The sequence below is a fragment of the Pagrus pagrus genome, assembly GCF_965226575.1.
Source record: "Pagrus pagrus genome assembly, chromosome: 6".
NCBI lineage: Eukaryota > Metazoa > Chordata > Actinopteri > Spariformes > Sparidae > Pagrus > Pagrus pagrus.
Genome location: NC_140190.1, coordinates 2,114,936 through 2,138,910, shown reverse-complemented (window position 1 = coordinate 2,138,910; position 23,975 = coordinate 2,114,936). Strand labels below are relative to the sequence as shown.

Genomic DNA, 23,975 nt, shown 5'->3' with positions numbered 1-23,975 from the left:
TCAGGTTAAGTTATTAAGACCTCCAAAGGGGAGGGAAATAGGTCAGGAGCAGCTAAACGCAGAGAGGGAGAGGGCGAGAGAGAGGGAGGGAGAGAGAGAGGGAGAGAGAGAGAGGGAGGGAGAGAGAGAGGGAGAGAGAGAGGGAGAGAGAGAGAGAGGGAGGAAGCAGCAGAGCGATGCAGCTCAGCAGAGAGAGCATCAGTTAGCTTCAGATGGTGCTAAACATCCAGCATCGTTCTGATCTGTCTTATATAAGATTCACTCCTCGTGAACCTGGACGATTGTATTTGTTAACAGAGGATGATGTTTGGACTTGAATCTTTCTGCTCTTATTTGGATTTTTCTGGATTTTAAAGTGTTATCTTCTGCAGCTGCTTCTTCTTCTTCCAGCGTGAGACAATTTCTAACTCGGTAAAGAATTCACTCTTGCATCAGAGAGGAAGTTTGCATGTTGACACAGGACCGGGGTGAACGAGGAAGTGCTGCTTTGTGGACGATCATTCATCCAGCTTCTTGTGTCTCTCCGTCTCCGATGGGCAGTGCAGCGTGAACACACGAGCCCCTCGGGATCCGGACATCCGTTCATACGCTCTGTCCCTCTCCTCCCTCTTCGTGTTGCTCTTTCGTCACTACATCTCTGCCCTCGGGGCTGCTGCTGCTGCCGCTGCTGTGTTTGCTGGTGGGATAGGTTGTGTCCACAGTGGTAGGAAGAGCTTTCCTGTGAGGGGACTATCAAAGACTTCAGTGCTAAAAGGGCCTCAGTCTGGGACGAGCGACAGGAGAAGAGAAAAAGGGAGATTTTGCAGAGAAGAAGACTCAGAGTGCAGCTGCTAGTGACCTAATAATTTTTTGTTATTTCAGCATTTAGATTGATTTCATGCTTCATGTCATCAGGCGCTGGTGGAGTAAAACCTCAGAGCTGTGCTTCTGTTTGAGCTCCACTCAGGATACAGTGCTCCTGATCTGTGCTGGCAGCTCGTCCTCTTCTTGTCATCAAACCATCTGACTGATCTGCTGTCGCTGGATCTAAAACATTTGGACGTCATCTTGTTGTTGCAGCAAATGAACAAATCCTTTAAATCTGCCGTGTGAAACGACATTTTTTATTCGCTTTCCTGGCTTCATTCTACAGCGTCCACATGCTCCTCTTTTTGTTCGCCTGCCTCAGAATCTGATTTGGGATCTATTTGGGTTACCACCTGTGGTCCCAGCCAACACACTCTCAGGTTTTTGTGTGTAGGTGTGTGTGTGTGTGTGTGAAGTGAGCCACATCTCCCTGTGAAGGCCAAAATCTAATCGGAGGATTTGCTCTGCTTTTCACCTGGTCGCCCACACGCTCAGTCATCCCTCCATCCCTTTATCCCCTGCTCACGCTCTGCCTGTCCACTGTACCTGCTGTCACACACACTCGGGGGTCACGACCTCGGCCGCTAAGCTAATGAGCCACGCTCGATTACATCTGGAGACACGGCTGGAAGGAAAAACTGCCACGGAGAAAGTTTTAAAGGACCCGGCGGTCTGAGAGAGAAGAGAGAAGAGGGGAAGGATGGTCAGTCAGTAGCCCGGGCACAGAGCCGCCAGCTGGGGGAAGCAGAGGGAGCTGAGGGGGGCTGATGGCTCCTTTGTGGAAGGCCATGCTGTCGAAAAGCAGCCCGCTGTACAGGGACTCTCTGTTCTCCTTCTCTCTGTGGGAGTGGAAGGCTCAGGAGAGAGAGCTGCTGCTGCTGAAGAAGCTCACCGACAGGGAGAGGAGAGCGCTGCTCACACAGCTCGACAAGTAAGACACAGAGAGGATAAACATGTGATAACCAGGGTGATAACAACTTTAACTACTTTATGTTAAAACAAGTAAAGAAACATGTCTTTATGTTACCAAACTCAAGAAACATGTAGGTGCTGTTGAAGATAAGGGTCAGCACATGAGAGGAGGAAACTTCAGACACTCGTGTGGAGCAGGAACAAAAATACTTTATTCAGAACATGGCTACTCACTGAGCAATGAAACACAGACTGGTTTCCACCTTGAAGGTCTTCATCAGGGTACAAAATGGTGGACAAAGATCAAGCAAACATTTAAAAAACTTGGCAAGGGGTGTATGCAGGTGGTGATATTGAAGATGGTTAGTCTAGCTTAGCATAAAGACTGGAAACAGAGGGAAACAGCTAGCCTAGCTCTGTCCAAAGTGAACAAACAAACGTCCTACACCTCTACAGCTGTGACTATATATCTTATTTCTTCTCAATTTGTAGCTTTAGAGTATTTATATGCTGACAAACCATCTCCAGCTACAGCAGAGGTCGCCAGATACATTCAGTGAGCACAGGCTTTGTTTTGGCCTCTGTACAGACACAATGGAACCAAACCTGGCAACCTAACTGTGGTGACGAGATATCAGGAAGCTGCACACGTTGTTAAACTGTTGTTTTTTTTGGACAGAGCCAGGCTGGCTGTTTCCCGGTTTCCAGTCTTAATGCTAAGCTAGGATAACCACTTCCTGACTCCAGCTCCCGACTGAACACATCCCTCATCACGCATGTTGGTGCAGAGTTATGTAGCAGGTTAAACACTATTCCTTTAAAGGTTGAAGACAGAAGTTAGCTTTGGACAAAAGACATCAAGTCCCATAATGCCGTATACACAGCAGGAAAAACCAGGACCCAAACAGAAACCTGCAGCTTGTGTTTGCTTTCCTATGTGATTTTTTACGTGACACACTCCAGAACAACGGTGCATGAAACTGATCTACGAGAAAAATTAAGTGAAAAATCAACATCAACTCTCTTTAAGATACAGTAATAACCCAAAAAACACACACAAGAGTAAAAATAAAGCGATTAAAAGTACATAGCTGTTAGCATAGAAGCTAAACACTTATCTGAAGTGTTGTATGCACACATTAGCCTCAGTGTAATGGTTCGTCTGGTCAGGAGGAAACTGATTACAGAAAAAAAATCAATAATCAAACAGCTGTAATAAAAGATAATATACAAATAATATTCCAACAAGGCCACGTGGAGAAGTGATAAAAGAAGCCTGTTCGAACACAGATCTACAAAATGGCGGATGTAACGATGTCAGTTCAACTCATGGTACAGTGCCAGTGACAGATGATGCTGCCAGCTGACACCAACTGTTGGTGGCAGGAAACCAAACAACAACAACAACAACAACAAGAAATGAGACGGAACATTTTTTTAGTTAGTTGGTGAAGTTGTTCTTGATGTATTTTTGAAGTTTGGACAGAGCCCGGCTAGCTCTTTTATGCTAAGCTAGGCTAACCTCACTGTCTGACTCCAGCTCTGTACTTGACACAAAACATGACACTGATGTTGATCTTCTCATTTCGTGCTCAGAAAGAAAGCAAGTGTAATTTTTTTTTATTAAACACACAGTATGTAGTTTCTGTCACCAGGTGTCTGTCAATCAAAACAAAACAACATCCAGGAAGTAGTGTGGGATTATGGGAGTTGTTGTCTTCATTGTTATAAAGTTATAGCAGCAGTCTTGGAACAAAATTACGTGTTTCTCTGGTTTGAACATTGTTGGAAACATTTGGGATAATTTAAGTTCACAACTCAAAGTTTGTAACGAAGGTTTCGTTGTTTTTAGACATTTTAACTCAGAATTCTTACATATTATTATATCTGTAATACTGTAGATGTAAGACGGACGCAGGGAAGATCACGCTGTGGGTATACATGTGATGTGAAAATCAACAGCTGGGATAGTACTGGTGAAATCTTCACGTCAGTGTGTGTCTAGAAATGTGTGTTACCTAATGCAAGCACAGTGTGTGTGTGTGTGTGTGTGTGTGTGTGAGTGTGAGCCTGTCATTGATTGAGATGAATGACCTTCACCTCGGCATCTGTGCACCAACACGTCACAGTTAATTAAATCAGCTGTAGGCGACACGCTGCATACACAACATGTGTCCTTATCTGTGAGTGTGTTGTGTATCTTGTGTTGCCTCCACCTTCCCCTCTCTCTAACTCTGCCCTTCTAGTTTTTTGTTTTCGTCCGGGCGTTTTATGTCAGAATTAATGTTGTTCCTGTCAGAGTGTGAGTCTGTGTGTTCACCTGTGTGGTGTGGTGGTGTGTGTGTGTGTGTGTGTGGGTGTGTAAGTCACTAAGAGGCTTCCCTAAAGCAACAGGACGCAGAAGGCAAAGCCTCTGTGGGACAGTTCAGATCAGCGGGCAGGTGACTCACACACCTGGTGCATCGTTACTCATTACTGCTCGTTATCCTTTAAGTCACAAGGCAGATAATGCAGCTGTTCTCAGATCCTCACGCTGCAGTGAAGGTGTTTTAGTCTTATAGATTCTCATTAAGAAATACCTGTATATTCTTTAACTGTTGGATGTTTTTAAGCTGATTCAAACCCGGTTCATCAAGTGAAGGCTGATTTTAATCATTCATAAGCTTTATATAGCCTCAGTTGTTCTTTACAGTTTTTAATTTAATAATTAAAGAGTAAATACTGTGCTTACGGTCTGGTTAGAGTTGGGCACAATAACTACTTGGTTAGGGTCAGGGGATCGTGTTTTGGCTTCAGATACCTGCTTCTGTCGCTACAAACATGGCAAAATATCTCAAGGCTTTGCTAAAAATATCCAGTGGTTTCTCGCCGTCATCGAAAACCGTAGCTGCTCAGCTAAAAACACTTGTGGTAAAGTAAATGGATTGACTGACTGTTTGCCAAATTGCGTATTAATGAATATATATGTGTGTGTGTCTGTGTGTGTGTGTAGGCTCAGTAAGGAGCTGCAGCAGAAGGACAAGGTCATCGAGTCTCTCCGCACCAAACTAAACCAGCACCACCACCATCATCGCTCCGACACGCCCTGCAGCAGCCACGCCCTCTCCGACACCACCGACCAGTCGGATCGCATCTCCTACGTGTCCGATGAACACGGATCCACCAACGAGGACCTGGAGCTCTGCTCCGATGTGGACGCCGCCAGCGAGCTCGGACAGAAGGAAACGGGGACGTCTACCAGACTCAGCACAGGTGAGAAGACGACACGGAAAGTTCAAGTCTTTCTTGTCATCGTGCAAAACAATGAAAAAGATATCAAATATAGGATAAAGCTAGTGATAAGAAAATAAGATACAACAGTACTGAAGAAGTTACCAAAGATAAAAGTGTTACTAAGAATAAAAATAGTTTTTTAACTGGGTTTCATGAAGCTGATGTTTGAGGTGAAGCACACGGTCGATCCATCACGTCCTCTGGTGACTCTTCTCATTTCCAGACTGCCTCTCTCACAGTAGCACCATGTCAGGTCACCCGTCTGTCCCTCCATCCATCACCTCCTCCCACAGAGCCCAGTCGTGGCTCAGCTGTCCCAGCATGCAATGCCCCGGCTCGCCACTCAAACCCGCAGACATGCAGAGTCAGACAGGTAGGACTGTGTTCGGGAGCGAGACGCGGGCTGTAAAAACCTTCCTTCAGCTTCCTGCTGCGTTATTATTCCTCCACCTCTTCACCTGTTTCTCTCCTTCATCCTTCTGCTCTTCATTCCTCTTCTCCTCCCAGCTCCGGCCTCAGGCTTCACCTCTACCCCCTTCCACCCTCCCCCCTCCACCTCCTCCACCCAGAGGGCACCTTTGCCCTTTCATCCCCACCCCACCACCCCGCGAACCCGTTACCAAGGCAACGGGGGAGTGGGTTTCTCCCTGGCTGAGGTGCATCAGGAGCTGCAGATGTTACAGAGGCAGCTGGGAGACAATGACAGTGCGTTGGTCCGAGTGTATATGCATGAGTGTGTGTTTAAAACTGACCGTAAACTAACTGTGTGCAGATAAGATAAACTTTTGTTCTGCATTTACAAAGCAGAGTTTCCAGCATGCAAAAGGATTTAAAGATGTTGGATCTGTTTTAGTAACTATATTTGCAGATGAATCACACAGAAATCAGGCGTCTGAGTGAACATCACACACACTTCAGGTAGAACATTTGCCGAATTTACAAGAAGGCCTAAATAATGAAGAATTAGTCAGAGACAGCGTTTCACAAAGTGTCTCCAACTCAACAACTCACTAAATTCAGATTTTTTTAAAGGGAGTCTGGGGACTTTCTCCACGGGGACAAAGAAGTGAGAGAGCCTATATTGGTTACTGTTTAGTGCATTTGTTAAATGTGACATGTTTAGCGTCAAAAAAATGTTTCTTCTTTCATAAATTGAGTGACTGAATGTTTTGCATTGATGCCAAATTTACAGGAAGGCTCCAATGATTTAGATTTTTCTCGTAGATGTTTCACAAAGTTTGTTAAGTTTCTCCTCATGAAACAACTCTTAAAATCACTTCATTTGTTAAGGGAGTCTGGTGATATTGTGGTTACTAGTTCAGTGGTTGGATTGTTGTTGTTTCCAATGCTGCATGTAGACACACATTTTAAAGAATCCACATCCCCCCGGCTGCCCTCACTCCTGTCCTTTTAACATTTCCCCTTCACTTTCTCTTTAACGGTCCTCACTTTCTTTCTCATTAAGTAACAGTTCTTCATTTGATGCTTAATGAACCCGGAGCAGGCGGCTTGAGAAGGATTTGCTGTGATCTTTAAACACTAATAAGAGACAGAGCTTTGAGTGCGTCGGGAGAAATCCCTTCATCTCTCTGTCAGCCTCTCACTCTGCTCGTCCTTTGTGTCTCTCTAACACTCTCTAACGTCTTGATAAAGACAAGTGTGTCTCCGTCCCTCCCAGGCTTTCCTTTTATTCAGTTATATTTTATCTCATCACTTATTTGATGTGACTTTCTCTTCGTCAGGGTTTTCCACTCCCCAGTCCAAACCTCTTCAGGGTTTCCCGTACGCCCACCAGCAGCCCGACCCTTCTGCCTTCCTGCCTCTCTCCTTCCACGGATACCAGCCGTCTCCTTTCAGCAGCGCCAACAGCAGCGGCCTGGACGCCAGCTCAGCGATGAAAGCCGGGGCCAGTCTGCTGGAGAGCACTGCATTGTGGGATATGGCTTACGGTACCCGGCCAGTGAGACTCGGAGCCGACCTGTCTTCGGGATCTTCGGGGTACCAGTCAGGCACGAGTAACACAGGTAGACACGGTCAGATCTTTGAGCATGTTTTACCTTCGGGGAAATGGTTTTATTAGTACAATGTTCCTCGTTTGGTTTTTGAGCTTTACAAACTAATAAATGGACAAACATCATTTTTAATCTTCATCGCAGGTTCAGATCTGATGAAGGAACACCTGAGAGAGATCAGGAGTCTGAGACAGAGACTGGAGGACTCCATCCAGACCAACGACCGCCTCCGGCAGCAGCTGGAGGAGAAACTGGCCCGCACCACCACTGAGAAAGGTAACACACACACACACACACACACACACACACACACACACACACACACACAGTAAAGTGTCAATCATGCCTTGAAATTTGTCCATTAAAGAAGCTATTTTTACGTCAGCCATGAGCCATGAGCATGCTAAAGATCTGATCTCCCTGCTGTCCTCTCCAGGTGCTCCTACCAACATCTACATACAGGGTCTGGACTCGGTCGGCCAGCTCTCCAGTGAGATCCGACTCCTGAAGGAGGAGAACGTCAGTCTGCAGAACCAGCTGAAGCAGGCCAGCAGAGGTACGGTCTGATGTTCTCAAACACAGAGCATGTCAGTGACGTCATCATTGGAGATGTTATGCTCAAAGTTGTCTCTGTACTGTCGCGTGTCTCCTGCAGAGGGCAGTAAGGAGGCGGAGCAGCTGAGGGAGGCGGCGCTGCTGGAGCGAGCCAGGGTGAAGGAGGCGGAGCTCGAAGCTGAGAGGTGGGCGGAGCAAAGCAGGAAGCTGCAAACGGAGGCTGAAGCTCGTGACCAAGAGATAACACAGCTGAAGCAGGACAGGCAGAGGAACCAGGAGGCCATCAACAGGTGTGTGTCTGTGTTCGTGGACTTTAGGGTCGTCGTGAGCCAACTTTTCCACCAGCTGCTTCGTATTAAAAGAGCCGGTTGTGACAATAACTGTCTAAATAAAGTCTGATGTCATGTGTGTGTGTTGTCTTAGACTCCAGCACGAGGTGAGCGTCCTCCAGCAGCAGCTGTGTGAGAGCCGCACTCTGGCCCACTCTCTGCAGTGTGAGCTGCAGGTGTACCAGAGAGTGTGTGGCGTCTCCACCAACACACACTCAGGTAAGATCAAGAGCATCTAGAGACTCATGAAGCCCCTGAAACATGTTTTTGTACAGTGTGAGAGTTATGGCTGTAGGGAAACATGCCTAATGCTCTCATGTGGACCTTTGACCTGCTGAGGCCCTGTTTTTTCATTATTAACACTTTCCATCTGTGTGAGGACGTTATCAAGATGGAGACGCCGGGATGTCTCCCCGTGTCATCTCTTAGGAGGGAGAACAACACTCTCTCTCATAAAACCACCAGAGGGAATCAGTTTGAATTAATTTACGATGGTAATCCCCTGTACGAACTCTTTTTGACCTAACAAACAGGGACATTCCTTTCACACAGGTCAAACGAAGGAAACATATGAAGCTACTTCTCCTTTAAAACCTCAACCAAAGGAACCGGGATTGTTTGTGATAAAATTGTTTGTGATATAATGTCTTTCTAATTGTAATTAGGTAACACGTCTGATGGACCGATCGTGCTATCTGTCCCTCAAACGTGTTCTTCTTCTCCCTACTTTCCAATACACACACTAGAGAAAAGGACGGTGGAAAACCCCCCTTTCTCTACCTCCTCTCTTTGAAGAGATTAACGACACATCTGGCTCAGTCTTATCTTTGGTACATTCCAAACAAATGGTCAGAGTTTCCTCTAGACTTCAGAAGCATTTCTAATTAACCATTAAATCAGAGTCTCACCTGTTTAATTCTTACAATTTGAAATCCAGTAAAATAAGCTCATCAAACTGAACCAATTCCTAAGTTTCTGTGATGAACATGGACTGAGATCCTGCTTAATGCTCACTGGTGTCTGGTGTTTGGTGGAGTCACAGTGCCATCTAGTGGTAAGTTATGGTTAACTGGATTAGACTGTCGGAGATCTTCTTAGTTTTCTAACGTGTTTATAAACTACAATTTAAAAGTCTGTAAAATGTTTTTCTTCACAAGCCTTAAGCTAACACTAGAAGGAACATGTATAAGCGACCAGTTTCATCAGTCCTACGTTGTTTTCAAGTGTATTCTTATGTTCTGATCCAGTGTTGATTTCATTTAAGTGTTCAATGATTTTAATCAGATCATAATGTCTTATTGTTTCACAAAAGTCCATCTACTTTTGCCATGGTAAAGTTCTGAGAAAGGCTAAGCGCGATCTCGAAGCGTTAACTTGATAGTTGGAATTAATCAAGTTTAAAGGTGTGGAATTAAAACAACCACACTAGGAGTGTGGTTAGTACGCCCCTTGGCTCCGCCTGCAAGCCAGGATTAATAAAGCCAAGGGACAGAACTCCCTCGCTCTCTCCTCTTCGTTCTCTTTCTCTTCTTTGCTAAATTTTTCAACACTTTACTTTGCTTCTTTTTGTAACAAGCTCCTAGGTATAAAAATCTCCGTACAATCGACCACGTGCGATAATCTTTAAGAGCTTTTATTTTTGTTAGACGTTAATAGAAGTAAGTTCCGTCCTTGCTATTTTTGTTAAGTATCACTATTTTATTCAGTGGAACAGAATTCAGTTTAATTATTCTTGTATTGAGAAACAACTGAGGAAACGCCAGGCCAGCGTCATCCTTTCGTTATCCTCGTCAGGAAAGTTAAATATCAGTAGAATTAGAGTTAAAAGTCGCCACTCAGAGTGTGAAGATAAACAACAGTCTTTTTTAAGACTAAAACGCCAAGCAAAACGCGCAGTGTCACTGCCTGTTTCAAGGACTTTGTGCCAAGCTGAAGTTAAGCTGCCCTCTACGCTCACGAGCGGTACCATCCCGCTGGGCAGCGAACCGGACCATCCTCTGCTGAACGCTGGACCAGCTGATCTCTCTCCGACACCTGGACGAGAGAGAGCCGCCTGCTGTGAGGTCGAACCGGACCATCCTCTGCTGAGCGCTGGATCAGCTGATCTCTCTCCGACACCTGGACGAGAGAAAGCCGCCTGCTGTGAAGTCGGATCGACCGCATCTTCCCTCAGTCTTCGGGACCCGCAGCTACCGCGAGCCAGCAATCCCTCAGACGAAATCCGGCAGAAAGATCGAAGCGAAAGGCTTCTCCACTCTTCAGACAAAGTAGGCTAAGCATCTTGCACACGTTTCACTAAACGTTCATGAGTTGGTGTTCTTTTAATTCCTAATTCATAATAATCTTTTCACAAGACAAGTCCGGTTAGGGTCTCGTTAGTATCAAAATTACTCTCGTAACATTTGAATGCTGCCCAGACTCACGACTTTACCATCGCTCATCCACCTTAAATAATCCTGTCACTTTAACCATATAGTCTTCACATTTCTGTTTGTTTTATTGTTGTCTGAATCATCATTTCATTTATTCACCTTGATTTATTTAGTAAATAAACATATTTAACCGTACGTCGTTGTCTGTGCTTACTTGCTTTGATGTGGAGAATCGAGGAAACTGTATAAAGAAGTCACTAATTCAGCTATGAGACTAACTAAATTGATTTAAATTGATACAAGTTAACCTTGTTTAGTCGGATTTGATTAATTACCTCCGGATTATTCAAATAGACAAAACATCGGAGGTGGTGCCCCATTAACGAGTGTTTTATTAATCTTCAGTGATTAATACATTGCCTTTAATACAGTGTATCTCCTACATTAAATATGGTGCCGTCCGCGTGAGGCGACTTATAACCACGGTTCTCTGCATTAAATTAAGTGTACAGACAAACATCGGTTTTGTAGATCAAATCCCAAGCTGTTTAACGTTGTTTAGCTGTCCACTGGATGATTAATGCCATACTTAACATTATATTCTTGACTGCATAATACCTTGAATTGTGTGTGAGCATAAAACTCCGCGGAGCTGTGTGCTGCTTAATATGAGATTAATGTGTACGGATGCTGCGTGAGCACCAGATCCGTGAGTGATAAATTTCAACATCGCTGCATGTTGGAATGAATGGAGACAGATTCTGCGCTGTAATACCAGATCTGTGAGTTAAAAGTTGTCAGCGCCGCCGTGCGTTAATGTTTCAAGAACAAATCCTGTGTTGAATCAGGGCTGTGAGTTATTTACATGCATAAGTGTCGCGTACACTTCTAAAGTTAACCGGTTTGATGAATACTTCGCTGCTGCGCTGCGCCAGAGCATAGTTTCATCCTGAGAAAGTTCGTATTTGCTGCGATGTTCCAGAAATATTTGTAACTTGATCAGACCCTCGTGTTTTCTGATTTAGATTAGCTACCTGAACAGGAAACAACTGTGTAAACAGTGAGAGGTTGTTTATGGTACTACTCCTGTAGTATCAAGATTGGTTGCTGTGGCAACAATCCGATCAGAGACAGTATATTTGGCTGTGTAAAAGAGGGAAGATAACCTCTATCAGCTAAAATTGTAGCTAACATTGAATGCAATGCTGGTTGCTGGTTGAGTGTTTCCTGATGTGCTGAAAACTGTCTGTAATAAGAAATCAATGCGCCCAGTCTCTGCTGTTGTGTGAAAAAGTGAACTGAACTGCTGCAAATTCACAGTTGAAGAGAAGTGAGCTCTTCAGAGCCCAAACCCCACTGAGCCTAATTTTGTTAAGACAAGGGGGGTATATCAGTGGGCGGAGTTAAAAGTCCCCCCTCTGATCCCTCTTCCTCTAGCCTGTTAAAAGTCTAAATTTGTAACAGCGCCCTCTAGTGCTTGACTCTATTAAAACCTCTAAATTTGTAACAGCGCCCTCTAGTGCTCGACTCTATTAAAACCTCTAAATTTGTAACAGCGCCCTCTAGTGCTCGACTCTATTAAAACCTCTAAATTCGTAATAGCGCCCTCTAGTGCTCGACTCTACTAAAGAATTTTATTTTTATGATAGCTTCCTCCAATGATCATTCAGGTAAAGATTAAGTTTGTAACAATACACCTGTTTGCTGATTCTGTTAACAACAAATACGTCTAAATAGCACACTCTGCTGGCTAACTTGGTTTACTGAATTTGGTCCCTCAGCTTTAATAGACTATCACTACATATAGGTACTTGCTAAATGGTACGATTGTAAACTTGTGATACTACAATAACTACTATAGTGGATTAAAGTGTCTCATCATTCAGGTTAAATCAAATTAATTAATTTGTAAACTGCATTTAATAACTTTAACCAGATTTGAAATTAATCCAAATTCAATTGAATTTTTTTTTTAAGGTTACTTTTGAATTCGATTTTGATATGCTACAACGCATGCTAGTCAAGGAAGTAAGCCATTAACTACACGTCCGAGTAGCCTTACAGTGAGGTCAAATACTTTAACCTTTGTTGTTAACACATCAGCTTTCAGATTCTTTAAAATCCAAACGCTTGCTTGTTTTGAATTTCACAGGTTTAAGTCAATCAGAGCGAAACCTACCTCTAGTTGAAGACAATTAGAATTTAAAGCCCAAATAAAATAAAATAAACAAAGCAAATAAATTTAAGATTTAAATTTTTCAAAACAAACTAAAACAATGGCAGAGTCCGAAAATTTGGACGACATAAATCTAGGGAATCCCTTAGACGATCTAGATCTAGCAATATCTGATCTCACCAGAGAGTCGCTACCAAAATATGCAGATGAAATCCAGAAGACCGACCCTAGTGAGTTACATGACGTGATGTCCGCATTAGTAGCCCAGTCCATGACCGAAGAAATGAAAGGAAAAGCCAAGGAGAAAATGCTAGGGATGATAGTTATCGTGATGTCTGCCCAACAAAAGCGTAGTAACCAATTGCTAAATAACGCTTTAACTGAAATGAAGGCCAGAAAAAACGAAAACAAAACTCTTAAAAAGCAACTTGGGGAAACAAAGGAGTCCTTAGCCAAAGTAGAGGAAGCCCTAACTAGTGCAACAGACTACAGCAGACGACTGGAGTCTGAAGTTAACACACAAGAGGATGAACAAACTAAACTGCAGGAAGAAAACTCAGAGCTAAAACAGACCATAAAAAGCCAAGAGCTAGAGCTAGATAAAACAGAATATGAACTTGAAGAAGTGACTAAACAGCTTAAAAATGCTAACAGAGACCTTGAAGAAGCACTCAAGGAAAATAAGGATCTAAACCTTAAGCTTAAAGTCTGGGACAAGGCCAGAGAAAAAGACAGGGAGCATCTCCAAGACATGCAACAGGCACTAATAAAAGCCAGGGACCAAGCCAGTAAATCCGAGTTCGAACGGAGGGAGAAAGAGACAGAACTTGACGACGTTAAGAGGGAATTAGAGCATTCTTTTGAGTATAGTTCATTCCCAAAAGCGCCTGCAGATGCAAGCTCCCTTGAGGAAAGGAAAGAGAGTAGATCCCAAAAAGACACTCAATTAGGCATATCCTCGTCGCGAGCTATATCGCCCACAGATCCTGCTGTCCGCATTCGGACTGAAAGGGGCCTGTATGACCGAATTAAAAGGTCTTCCTCTCCTCAACCTGCCCCTCGTTCAAGCGCGCACCATTCAAAGGCCCCCTCCGACAGGGACCTAGATAAAATGGCTCGAAACATAACCCGTTTCGATCCCAAGCCTGGTGGCACTCACGACACTAGTGCTTACTTGAAAGACATAGAGTTTTATCTGAGGAGATTCCCAGACGCCTCTGTCGATGACAAAATCTATCTAATTAGAGTAACCTCTAATCAGAGAGTCAGCAAATTCATCGAGCGACAACCTCGCCGAATCAAAGAGAGCTATGAGGCCCTCAGTAAGGCATTAACGGATGAGTTTAAAGGCTACACACCAAAAACAGGCCTAACTGCTGCGTTAGCTGTCAAACAGGGGAGGCAAGAATCCCCTCAGGAGTACTACGAGAGGCTCCATGAAGCCTACTTCGGGCCCAGGAACGACACAGAGATGGAGGAAGAGTTACATTTCAAGTCGCTGTTTGTACAAAACCTCCATCCCACGACTAGTCACCACCTTGGTGTCATGGCATGTCCAGAAACCCTCACTAGCCAGCAACTACGCGAACTAGCCACAAAAGGTTTTTCTAAACAAAGACAAACCGTAGGCAAGTCCACAGAGACAAATATCTTGAGCGTTTCTACTGAAACACCGCCGCTGGAGTTGGAAGGAGCTTCAAGTGCCAAACCGCTCCAGCCGGCCAAATCCTCCTCCAAACGTGACCCTCCTCCAAAGGATCAGAAGAAGATCCCACCTATGGGTTAGCGTACCAGAGAACGCTATCCTGCACATTGACGATCTCGCTCTCTACCATTTAGACCCAAATCAATATGAGAGTGAAATCGAGGTGTCTGACTTTTTCAGCAAACACACCCTTGAATTAGATCCAAACACGATCACCCAGCTACAGTACGAGGGTACCCAGACCATCGACATAAACCCCGTCGATGATGTACTCAAAGAAATAGCCTCAAAAGGCAACGCCCCCATTCAACCCATCACCTACGCCTGGTCAACCCCTGACACGGTCCTAGCATGCACTGTAGCATTAGGATACCTGATAACTTTCGGCATAGCCTTCTTCTACCTGAAGCGCACTCAGGCCTTACAGTGTAAGCTCGACAAATGCACGGGTGGATTAGCTCGGATGGTTAGGCGTGGAAGGTCACCAAACTACCCTGGTACCGGACTCGAAGTGCCAGATGAACTCAATGAGAGCATTGACGAAGTGGTAGTAGTGACACCGAATCTGTTACAGTTAGTTGATGACAGTTACTAACTCTAGTATAGGTCCCGACAATCCTACACGATTAGCACCTCCTACTAACCCTTAGGAATTAGGATTGTCAGTATTATTATCGTTCCTTTTCTTTTCTTTTATATATATATATCATAACTTTTTATATTAGACCTCAGCATATGCTAATAACAAGACACCAACTCTGATCGTGAAGTGTAACACTTGTGTTCCTCAGCGATGGACGGCATGACTTCATCGATCAAGATTCCCGCTACTACGGTCATTTGATCGAAGTGGGGGATATGTAGGGAAACATGCCTAATGCTCTCATGTGGACCTTTGACCTGCTGAGGCCCTGTTTTTTCATTATTAACACTTTCCATCTGTGTGAGGACGTTATCAAGATGGAGACGCCGGGATGTCTCCCCGTGTCATCTCTTAGGAGGGAGAACAACACTCTCTCTCATAAAACCACCAGAGGGAATCAGTTTGAATTAATTTACGATGGTAATCCCCTGTACGAACTCTTTTTGACCTAACAAACAGGGACATTCCTTTCACACAGGTCAAACGAAGGAAACATATGAAGCTACTTCTCCTTTAAAACCTCAACCAAAGGAACCGGGATTGTTTGTGATAAAATTGTTTGTGATATAATGTCTTTCTAATTGTAATTAGGTAACACGTCTGATGGACCGATCGTGCTATCTGTCCCTCAAACGTGTTCTTCTTCTCCCTACTTTCCAATACACACACTAGAGAAAAGGACGGTGGAAAACCCCCCTTTCTCTACCTCCTCTCTTTGAAGAGATTAACGACACATCTGGCTCAGTCTTATCTTTGGTACATTCCAAACAAATGGTCAGAGTTTCCTCTAGACTTCAGAAGCATTTCTAATTAACCATTAAATCAGAGTCTCACCTGTTTAATTCTTACAATTTGAAATCCAGTAAAATAAGCTCATCAAACTGAACCAATTCCTAAGTTTCTGTGATGAACATGGACTGAGATCCTGCTTAATGCTCACTGGTGTCTGGTGTTTGGTGGAGTCACAGTGCCATCTAGTGGTAAGTTATGGTTAACTGGATTAGACTGTCGGAGATCTTCTTAGTTTTCTAACGTGTTTATAAACTACAATTTAAAAGTCTGTAAAATGTTTTTCTTCACAAGCCTTAAGCTAACACTAGAAGGAACATGTATAAGCGACCAGTTTCATCAGTCCTACGTTGTTTTCAAGTGTATTCTTATGTTCTGATCCAGTGTTGATTTCATTTAAGTGTTCAATGATTTTAATCAGATCATAATGTCTTATTGTTTCACAAAAGTCCATCTACTTTTGCCATGGTAAAGTTCTGAGAAAGGCTAAGCGCGATCTCGAAGCGTTAACTTGATAGTTGGAATTAATCAAGTTTAAAGGTGTGGAATTAAAACAACCACACTAGGAGTGTGGTTAGTACGCCCCTTGGCTCCGCCTGCAAGCCAGGATTAATAAAGCCAAGGGACAGAACTCCCTCGCTCTCTCCTCTTCGTTCTCTTTCTCTTCTTTGCTAAATTTTTCAACACTTTACTTTGCTTCTTTTTGTAACAAGCTCCTAGGTATAAAAATCTCCGTACAATCGACCACGTGCGATAATCTTTAAGAGCTTTTATTTTTGTTAGACGTTAATAGAAGTAAGTTCCGTCCTTGCTATTTTTGTTAAGTATCACTATTTTATTCAGTGGAACAGAATTCAGTTTAATTATTCTTGTATTGAGAAACAACTGAGGAAACGCCAGGCCAGCGTCATCCTTTCGTTATCCTCGTCAGGAAAGTTAAATATCAGTAGAATTAGAGTTAAAAGTCGCCACTCAGAGTGTGAAGATAAACAACAGTCTTTTTTAAGACTAAAACGCCAAGCAAAACGCGCAGTGTCACTGCCTGTTTCAAGGACTTTGTGCCAAGCTGAAGTTAAGCTGCCCTCTACGCTCACGAGCGGTACCATCCCGCTGGGCAGCGAACCGGACCATCCTCTGCTGAACGCTGGACCAGCTGATCTCTCTCCGACACCTGGACGAGAGAGAGCCGCCTGCTGTGAGGTCGAACCGGACCATCCTCTGCTGAGCGCTGGATCAGCTGATCTCTCTCCGACACCTGGACGAGAGAAAGCCGCCTGCTGTGAAGTCGGATCGACCGCATCTTCCCTCAGTCTTCGGGACCCGCAGCTACCGCGAGCCAGCAATCCCTCAGACGAAATCCGGCAGAAAGATCGAAGCGAAAGGCTTCTCCACTCTTCAGACAAAGTAGGCTAAGCATCTTGCACACGTTTCACTAAACGTTCATGAGTTGGTGTTCTTTTAATTCCTAATTCATAATAATCTTTTCACAAGACAAGTCCGGTTAGGGTCTCGTTAGTATCAAAATTACTCTCGTAACATTTGAATGCTGCCCAGACTCACGACTTTACCATCGCTCATCCACCTTAAATAATCCTGTCACTTTAACCATATAGTCTTCACATTTCTGTTTGTTTTATTGTTGTCTGAATCATCATTTCATTTATTCACCTTGATTTATTTAGTAAATAAACATATTTAACCGTACGTCGTTGTCTGTGCTTACTTGCTTTGATGTGGAGAATCGAGGAAACTGTATAAAGAAGTCACTAATTCAGCTATGAGACTAACTAAATTGATTTAAATTGATACAAGTTAACCTTGTTTAGTCGGATTTGATTAATTACCTCCGGATTATTCAAATAGACAAAACATCGGAGGTGGTGCCCCATTAACGAGTGTTTTATTAATCTTCAGTGATTAATACATTGCCTTTAATACAGTGTATCTCCTACATTAAATATGGTGCCGTCCGCGTGAGGCGACTTATAACCACGGTTCTCTGCATTAAATTAAGTGTACAGACAAACATCGGTTTTGTAGATCAAATCCCAAGCTGTTTAACGTTGTTTAGCTGTCCACTGGATGATTAATGCCATACTTAACATTATATTCTTGACTGCATAATACCTTGAATTGTGTGTGAGCATAAAACTCCGCGGAGCTGTGTGCTGCTTAATATGAGATTAATGTGTACGGATGCTGCGTGAGCACCAGATCCGTGAGTGATAAATTTCAACATCGCTGCATGTTGGAATGAATGGAGACAGATTCTGCGCTGTAATACCAGATCTGTGAGTTAAAAGTTGTCAGCGCCGCCGTGCGTTAATGTTTCAAGAACAAATCCTGTGTTGAATCAGGGCTGTGAGTTATTTACATGCATAAGTGTCGCGTACACTTCTAAAGTTAACCGGTTTGATGAATACTTCGCTGCTGCGCTGCGCCAGAGCATAGTTTCATCCTGAGAAAGTTCGTATTTGCTGCGATGTTCCAGAAATATTTGTAACTTGATCAGACCCTCGTGTTTTCTGATTTAGATTAGCTACCTGAACAGGAAACAACTGTGTAAACAGTGAGAGGTTGTTTATGGTACTACTCCTGTAGTATCAAGATTGGTTGCTGTGGCAACAATCCGATCAGAGACAGTATATTTGGCTGTGTAAAAGAGGGAAGATAACCTCTATCAGCTAAAATTGTAGCTAACATTGAATGCAATGCTGGTTGCTGGTTGAGTGTTTCCTGATGTGCTGAAAACTGTCTGTAATAAGAAATCAATGCGCCCAGTCTCTGCTGTTGTGTGAAAAAGTGAACTGAACTGCTGCAAATTCACAGTTGAAGAGAAGTGAGCTCTTCAGAGCCCAAACCCCACTGAGCCTAATTTTGTTAAGACAAGGGGGGTATATCAGTGGGCGGAGTTAAAAGTCCCCCCTCTGATCCCTCTTCCTCTAGCCTGTTAAAAGTCTAAATTTGTAACAGCGCCCTCTAGTGCTTGACTCTATTAAAACCTCTAAATTTGTAACAGCGCCCTCTAGTGCTCGACTCTATTAAAACCTCTAAATTTGTAACAGCGCCCTCTAGTGCTCGACTCTATTAAAACCTCTAAATTCGTAATAGCGCCCTCTAGTGCTCGACTCTACTAAAGAATTTTATTTTTATGATAGCTTCCTCCAATGATCATTCAGGTAAAGATTAAGTTTGTAACAATACACCTGTTTGCTGATTCTGTTAACAACAAATACGTCTAAATAGCACACTCTGCTGGCTAACTTGGTTTACTGAATTTGGTCCCTCAGCTTTAATAGACTATCACTACATATAGGTACTTGCTAAATGGTACGATTGTAAACTTGTGATACTACAATAACTACTATAGTGGATTAAAGTGTCTCATCATTCAGGTTAAATCAAATTAATTAATTTGTAAACTGCATTTAATAACTTTAACCAGATTTGAAATTAATCCAAATTCAATTGAATTTTTTTTTTAAGGTTACTTTTGAATTCGATTTTGATATGCTACAACGCATGCTAGTCAAGGAAGTAAGCCATTAACTACACGTCCGAGTAGCCTTACAGTGAGGTCAAATACTTTAACCTTTGTTGTTAACACATCAGCTTTCAGATTCTTTAAAATCCAAACGCTTGCTTGTTTTGAATTTCACAGGTTTAAGTCAATCAGAGCGAAACCTACCTCTAGTTGAAGACAATTAGAATTTAAAGCCCAAATAAAATAAAATAAACAAAGCAAATAAATTTAAGATTTAAATTTTTCAAAACAAACTAAAACAATGGCAGAGTCCGAAAATTTGGACGACATAAATCTAGGGAATCCCTTAGACGATCTAGATCTAGCAATATCTGATCTCACCAGAGAGTCGCTACCAAAATATGCAGATGAAATCCAGAAGACCGACCCTAGTGAGTTACATGACGTGATGTCCGCATTAGTAGCCCAGTCCATGACCGAAGAAATGAAAGGAAAAGCCAAGGAGAAAATGCTAGGGATGATAGTTATCGTGATGTCTGCCCAACAAAAGCGTAGTAACCAATTGCTAAATAACGCTTTAACTGAAATGAAGGCCAGAAAAAACGAAAACAAAACTCTTAAAAAGCAACTTGGGGAAACAAAGGAGTCCTTAGCCAAAGTAGAGGAAGCCCTAACTAGTGCAACAGACTACAGCAGACGACTGGAGTCTGAAGTTAACACACAAGAGGATGAACAAACTAAACTGCAGGAAGAAAACTCAGAGCTAAAACAGACCATAAAAAGCCAAGAGCTAGAGCTAGATAAAACAGAATATGAACTTGAAGAAGTGACTAAACAGCTTAAAAATGCTAACAGAGACCTTGAAGAAGCACTCAAGGAAAATAAGGATCTAAACCTTAAGCTTAAAGTCTGGGACAAGGCCAGAGAAAAAGACAGGGAGCATCTCCAAGACATGCAACAGGCACTAATAAAAGCCAGGGACCAAGCCAGTAAATCCGAGTTCGAACGGAGGGAGAAAGAGACAGAACTTGACGACGTTAAGAGGGAATTAGAGCATTCTTTTGAGTATAGTTCATTCCCAAAAGCGCCTGCAGATGCAAGCTCCCTTGAGGAAAGGAAAGAGAGTAGATCCCAAAAAGACACTCAATTAGGCATATCCTCGTCGCGAGCTATATCGCCCACAGATCCTGCTGTCCGCATTCGGACTGAAAGGGGCCTGTATGACCGAATTAAAAGGTCTTCCTCTCCTCAACCTGCCCCTCGTTCAAGCGCGCACCATTCAAAGGCCCCCTCCGACAGGGACCTAGATAAAATGGCTCGAAACATAACCCGTTTCGATCCCAAGCCTGGTGGCACTCACGACACTAGTGCTTACTTGAAAGACATAGAGTTTTATCTGAGGAGATTCCCAGACGCCTCTGTCGATGACAAAATCTATCTAATTAGAGTAACCTCTAATCAGAGAGTCAGCAAATTCATCGAGCGACAACCTCGCCGAATCAAAGAGAGCTATGAGGCCCTCAGTAAGGCATTAACGGATGAGTTTAAAGGCTACACACCAAAAACAGGCCTAACTGCTGCGTTAGCTGTCAAACAGGGGAGGCAAGAATCCCCTCAGGAGTACTACGAGAGGCTCCATGAAGCCTACTTCGGGCCCAGGAACGACACAGAGATGGAGGAAGAGTTACATTTCAAGTCGCTGTTTGTACAAAACCTCCATCCCACGACTAGTCACCACCTTGGTGTCATGGCATGTCCAGAAACCCTCACTAGCCAGCAACTACGCGAACTAGCCACAAAAGGTTTTTCTAAACAAAGACAAACCGTAGGCAAGTCCACAGAGACAAATATCTTGAGCGTTTCTACTGAAACACCGCCGCTGGAGTTGGAAGGAGCTTCAAGTGCCAAACCGCTCCAGCCGGCCAAATCCTCCTCCAAACGTGACCCTCCTCCAAAGGATCAGAAGAAGATCCCACCTATGGGTTAGCGTACCAGAGAACGCTATCCTGCACATTGACGATCTCGCTCTCTACCATTTAGACCCAAATCAATATGAGAGTGAAATCGAGGTGTCTGACTTTTTCAGCAAACACACCCTTGAATTAGATCCAAACACGATCACCCAGCTACAGTACGAGGGTACCCAGACCATCGACATAAACCCCGTCGATGATGTACTCAAAGAAATAGCCTCAAAAGGCAACGCCCCCATTCAACCCATCACCTACGCCTGGTCAACCCCTGACACGGTCCTAGCATGCACTGTAGCATTAGGATACCTGATAACTTTCGGCATAGCCTTCTTCTACCTGAAGCGCACTCAGGCCTTACAGTGTAAGCTCGACAAATGCACGGGTGGATTAGCTCGGATGGTTAGGCGTGGAAGGTCACCAAACTACCCTGGTACCGGACTCGAAGTGCCAGATGAACTCAATGAGAGCATTGACGAAGTGGTAGTAGTGACACCGAATCTGTTACAGTTAGTTGATGACAGTTACTAACTCTAGTATAGGTCCCGACAATCCTACACGATTAGCACCTCCTACTAACCCTTAGGAATTAGGATTGTCAGTATTATTATCGTTCCTTTTCTTTTCTTTTATATATATATATCATAACTTTTTATATTAGACCTCAGCATATGCTAATAACAAGACACCAACTCTGATCGTGAAGTGTAACACTTGTGTTCCTCAGCGATGGACGGCATGACTTCATCGATCAAGATTCCCGCTACTACGGTCATTTGATCGAAGTGGGGGATATGTAGGGAAACATGCCTAATGCTCTCATGTGGACCTTTGACCTGCTGAGGCCCTGTTTTTTCATTATTAACACTTTCCATCTGTGTGAGGACGTTATCAAGATGGAGACGCCGGGATGTCTCCCCGTGTCATCTCTTAGGAGGGAGAACAACACTCTCTCTCATAAAACCACCAGAGGGAATCAGTTTGAATTAATTTACGATGGTAATCCCCTGTACGAACTCTTTTTGACCTAACAAACAGGGACATTCCTTTCACACAGGTCAAACGAAGGAAACATATGAAGCTACTTCTCCTTTAAAACCTCAACCAAAGGAACCGGGATTGTTTGTGATAAAATTGTTTGTGATATAATGTCTTTCTAATTGTAATTAGGTAACACGTCTGATGGACCGATCGTGCTATCTGTCCCTCAAACGTGTTCTTCTTCTCCCTACTTTCCAATACACACACTAGAGAAAAGGACGGTGGAAAACCCCCCTTTCTCTACCTCCTCTCTTTGAAGAGATTAACGACACATCTGGCTCAGTCTTATCTTTGGTACATTCCAAACAAATGGTCAGAGTTTCCTCTAGACTTCAGAAGCATTTCTAATTAACCATTAAATCAGAGTCTCACCTGTTTAATTCTTACAATTTGAAATCCAGTAAAATAAGCTCATCAAACTGAACCAATTCCTAAGTTTCTGTGATGAACATGGACTGAGATCCTGCTTAATGCTCACTGGTGTCTGGTGTTTGGTGGAGTCACAGTGCCATCTAGTGGTAAGTTATGGTTAACTGGATTAGACTGTCGGAGATCTTCTTAGTTTTCTAACGTGTTTATAAACTACAATTTAAAAGTCTGTAAAATGTTTTTCTTCACAAGCCTTAAGCTAACACTAGAAGGAACATGTATAAGCGACCAGTTTCATCAGTCCTACGTTGTTTTCAAGTGTATTCTTATGTTCTGATCCAGTGTTGATTTCATTTAAGTGTTCAATGATTTTAATCAGATCATAATGTCTTATTGTTTCACAAAAGTCCATCTACTTTTGCCATGGTAAAGTTCTGAGAAAGGCTAAGCGCGATCTCGAAGCGTTAACTTGATAGTTGGAATTAATCAAGTTTAAAGGTGTGGAATTAAAACAACCACACTAGGAGTGTGGTTAGTACGCCCCTTGGCTCCGCCTGCAAGCCAGGATTAATAAAGCCAAGGGACAGAACTCCCTCGCTCTCTCCTCTTCGTTCTCTTTCTCTTCTTTGCTAAATTTTTCAACACTTTACTTTGCTTCTTTTTGTAACAAGCTCCTAGGTATAAAAATCTCCGTACAATCGACCACGTGCGATAATCTTTAAGAGCTTTTATTTTTGTTAGACGTTAATAGAAGTAAGTTCCGTCCTTGCTATTTTTGTTAAGTATCACTATTTTATTCAGTGGAACAGAATTCAGTTTAATTATTCTTGTATTGAGAAACAACTGAGGAAACGCCAGGCCAGCGTCATCCTTTCGTTATCCTCGTCAGGAAAGTTAAATATCAGTAGAATTAGAGTTAAAAGTCGCCACTCAGAGTGTGAAGATAAACAACAGTCTTTTTTAAGACTAAAACGCCAAGCAAAACGCGCAGTGTCACTGCCTGTTTCAAGGACTTTGTGCCAAGCTGAAGTTAAGCTGCCCTCTACGCTCACGAGCGGTACCATCCCGCTGGGCAGCGAACCGGACCATCCTCTGCTGAACGCTGGACCAGCTGATCTCTCTCCGACACCTGGACGAGAGAGAGCCGCCTGCTGTGAGGTCGAACCGGACCATCCTCTGCTGAGCGCTGGATCAGCTGATCTCTCTCCGACACCTGGACGAGAGAAAGCCGCCTGCTGTGAAGTCGGATCGACCGCATCTTCCCTCAGTCTTCGGGACCCGCAGCTACCGCGAGCCAGCAATCCCTCAGACGAAATCCGGCAGAAAGATCGAAGCGAAAGGCTTCTCCACTCTTCAGACAAAGTAGGCTAAGCATCTTGCACACGTTTCACTAAACGTTCATGAGTTGGTGTTCTTTTAATTCCTAATTCATAATAATCTTTTCACAAGACAAGTCCGGTTAGGGTCTCGTTAGTATCAAAATTACTCTCGTAACATTT

At 43.5% G+C, this 23,975-nt stretch overlaps 1 protein-coding gene across 7 annotated transcripts in view; it reads left to right on the top strand.

The window, feature by feature from the left end:
• pde4dip (phosphodiesterase 4D interacting protein) overlaps positions 1–23,975 on the top strand; it is a 101,916-nt gene that overhangs the window by 71,102 nt on the left and 6,839 nt on the right. For 5 of the 7 annotated variants that reach the window (XM_084354203.1, XM_084354202.1, XM_084354198.1 and 2 more), the window contains 8 exons: positions 4,751–5,010; positions 5,255–5,404; positions 5,539–5,736; positions 6,774–7,055; positions 7,188–7,319; positions 7,480–7,599; positions 7,699–7,888; positions 8,022–8,146. In XM_084354203.1, coding sequence (XP_084210329.1) covers positions 4,751–5,010; positions 5,255–5,404; positions 5,539–5,736; positions 6,774–7,055; positions 7,188–7,319; positions 7,480–7,599; positions 7,699–7,888; positions 8,022–8,146 — 1,457 coding nt within the window. The remainder of the gene's footprint in view (positions 1–4,750; positions 5,011–5,254; positions 5,405–5,538; positions 5,737–6,773; positions 7,056–7,187; positions 7,320–7,479; positions 7,600–7,698; positions 7,889–8,021; positions 8,147–23,975) is intronic. The other 2 variants (XM_084354199.1, XM_084354201.1) reach the window with 2 other exon arrangements.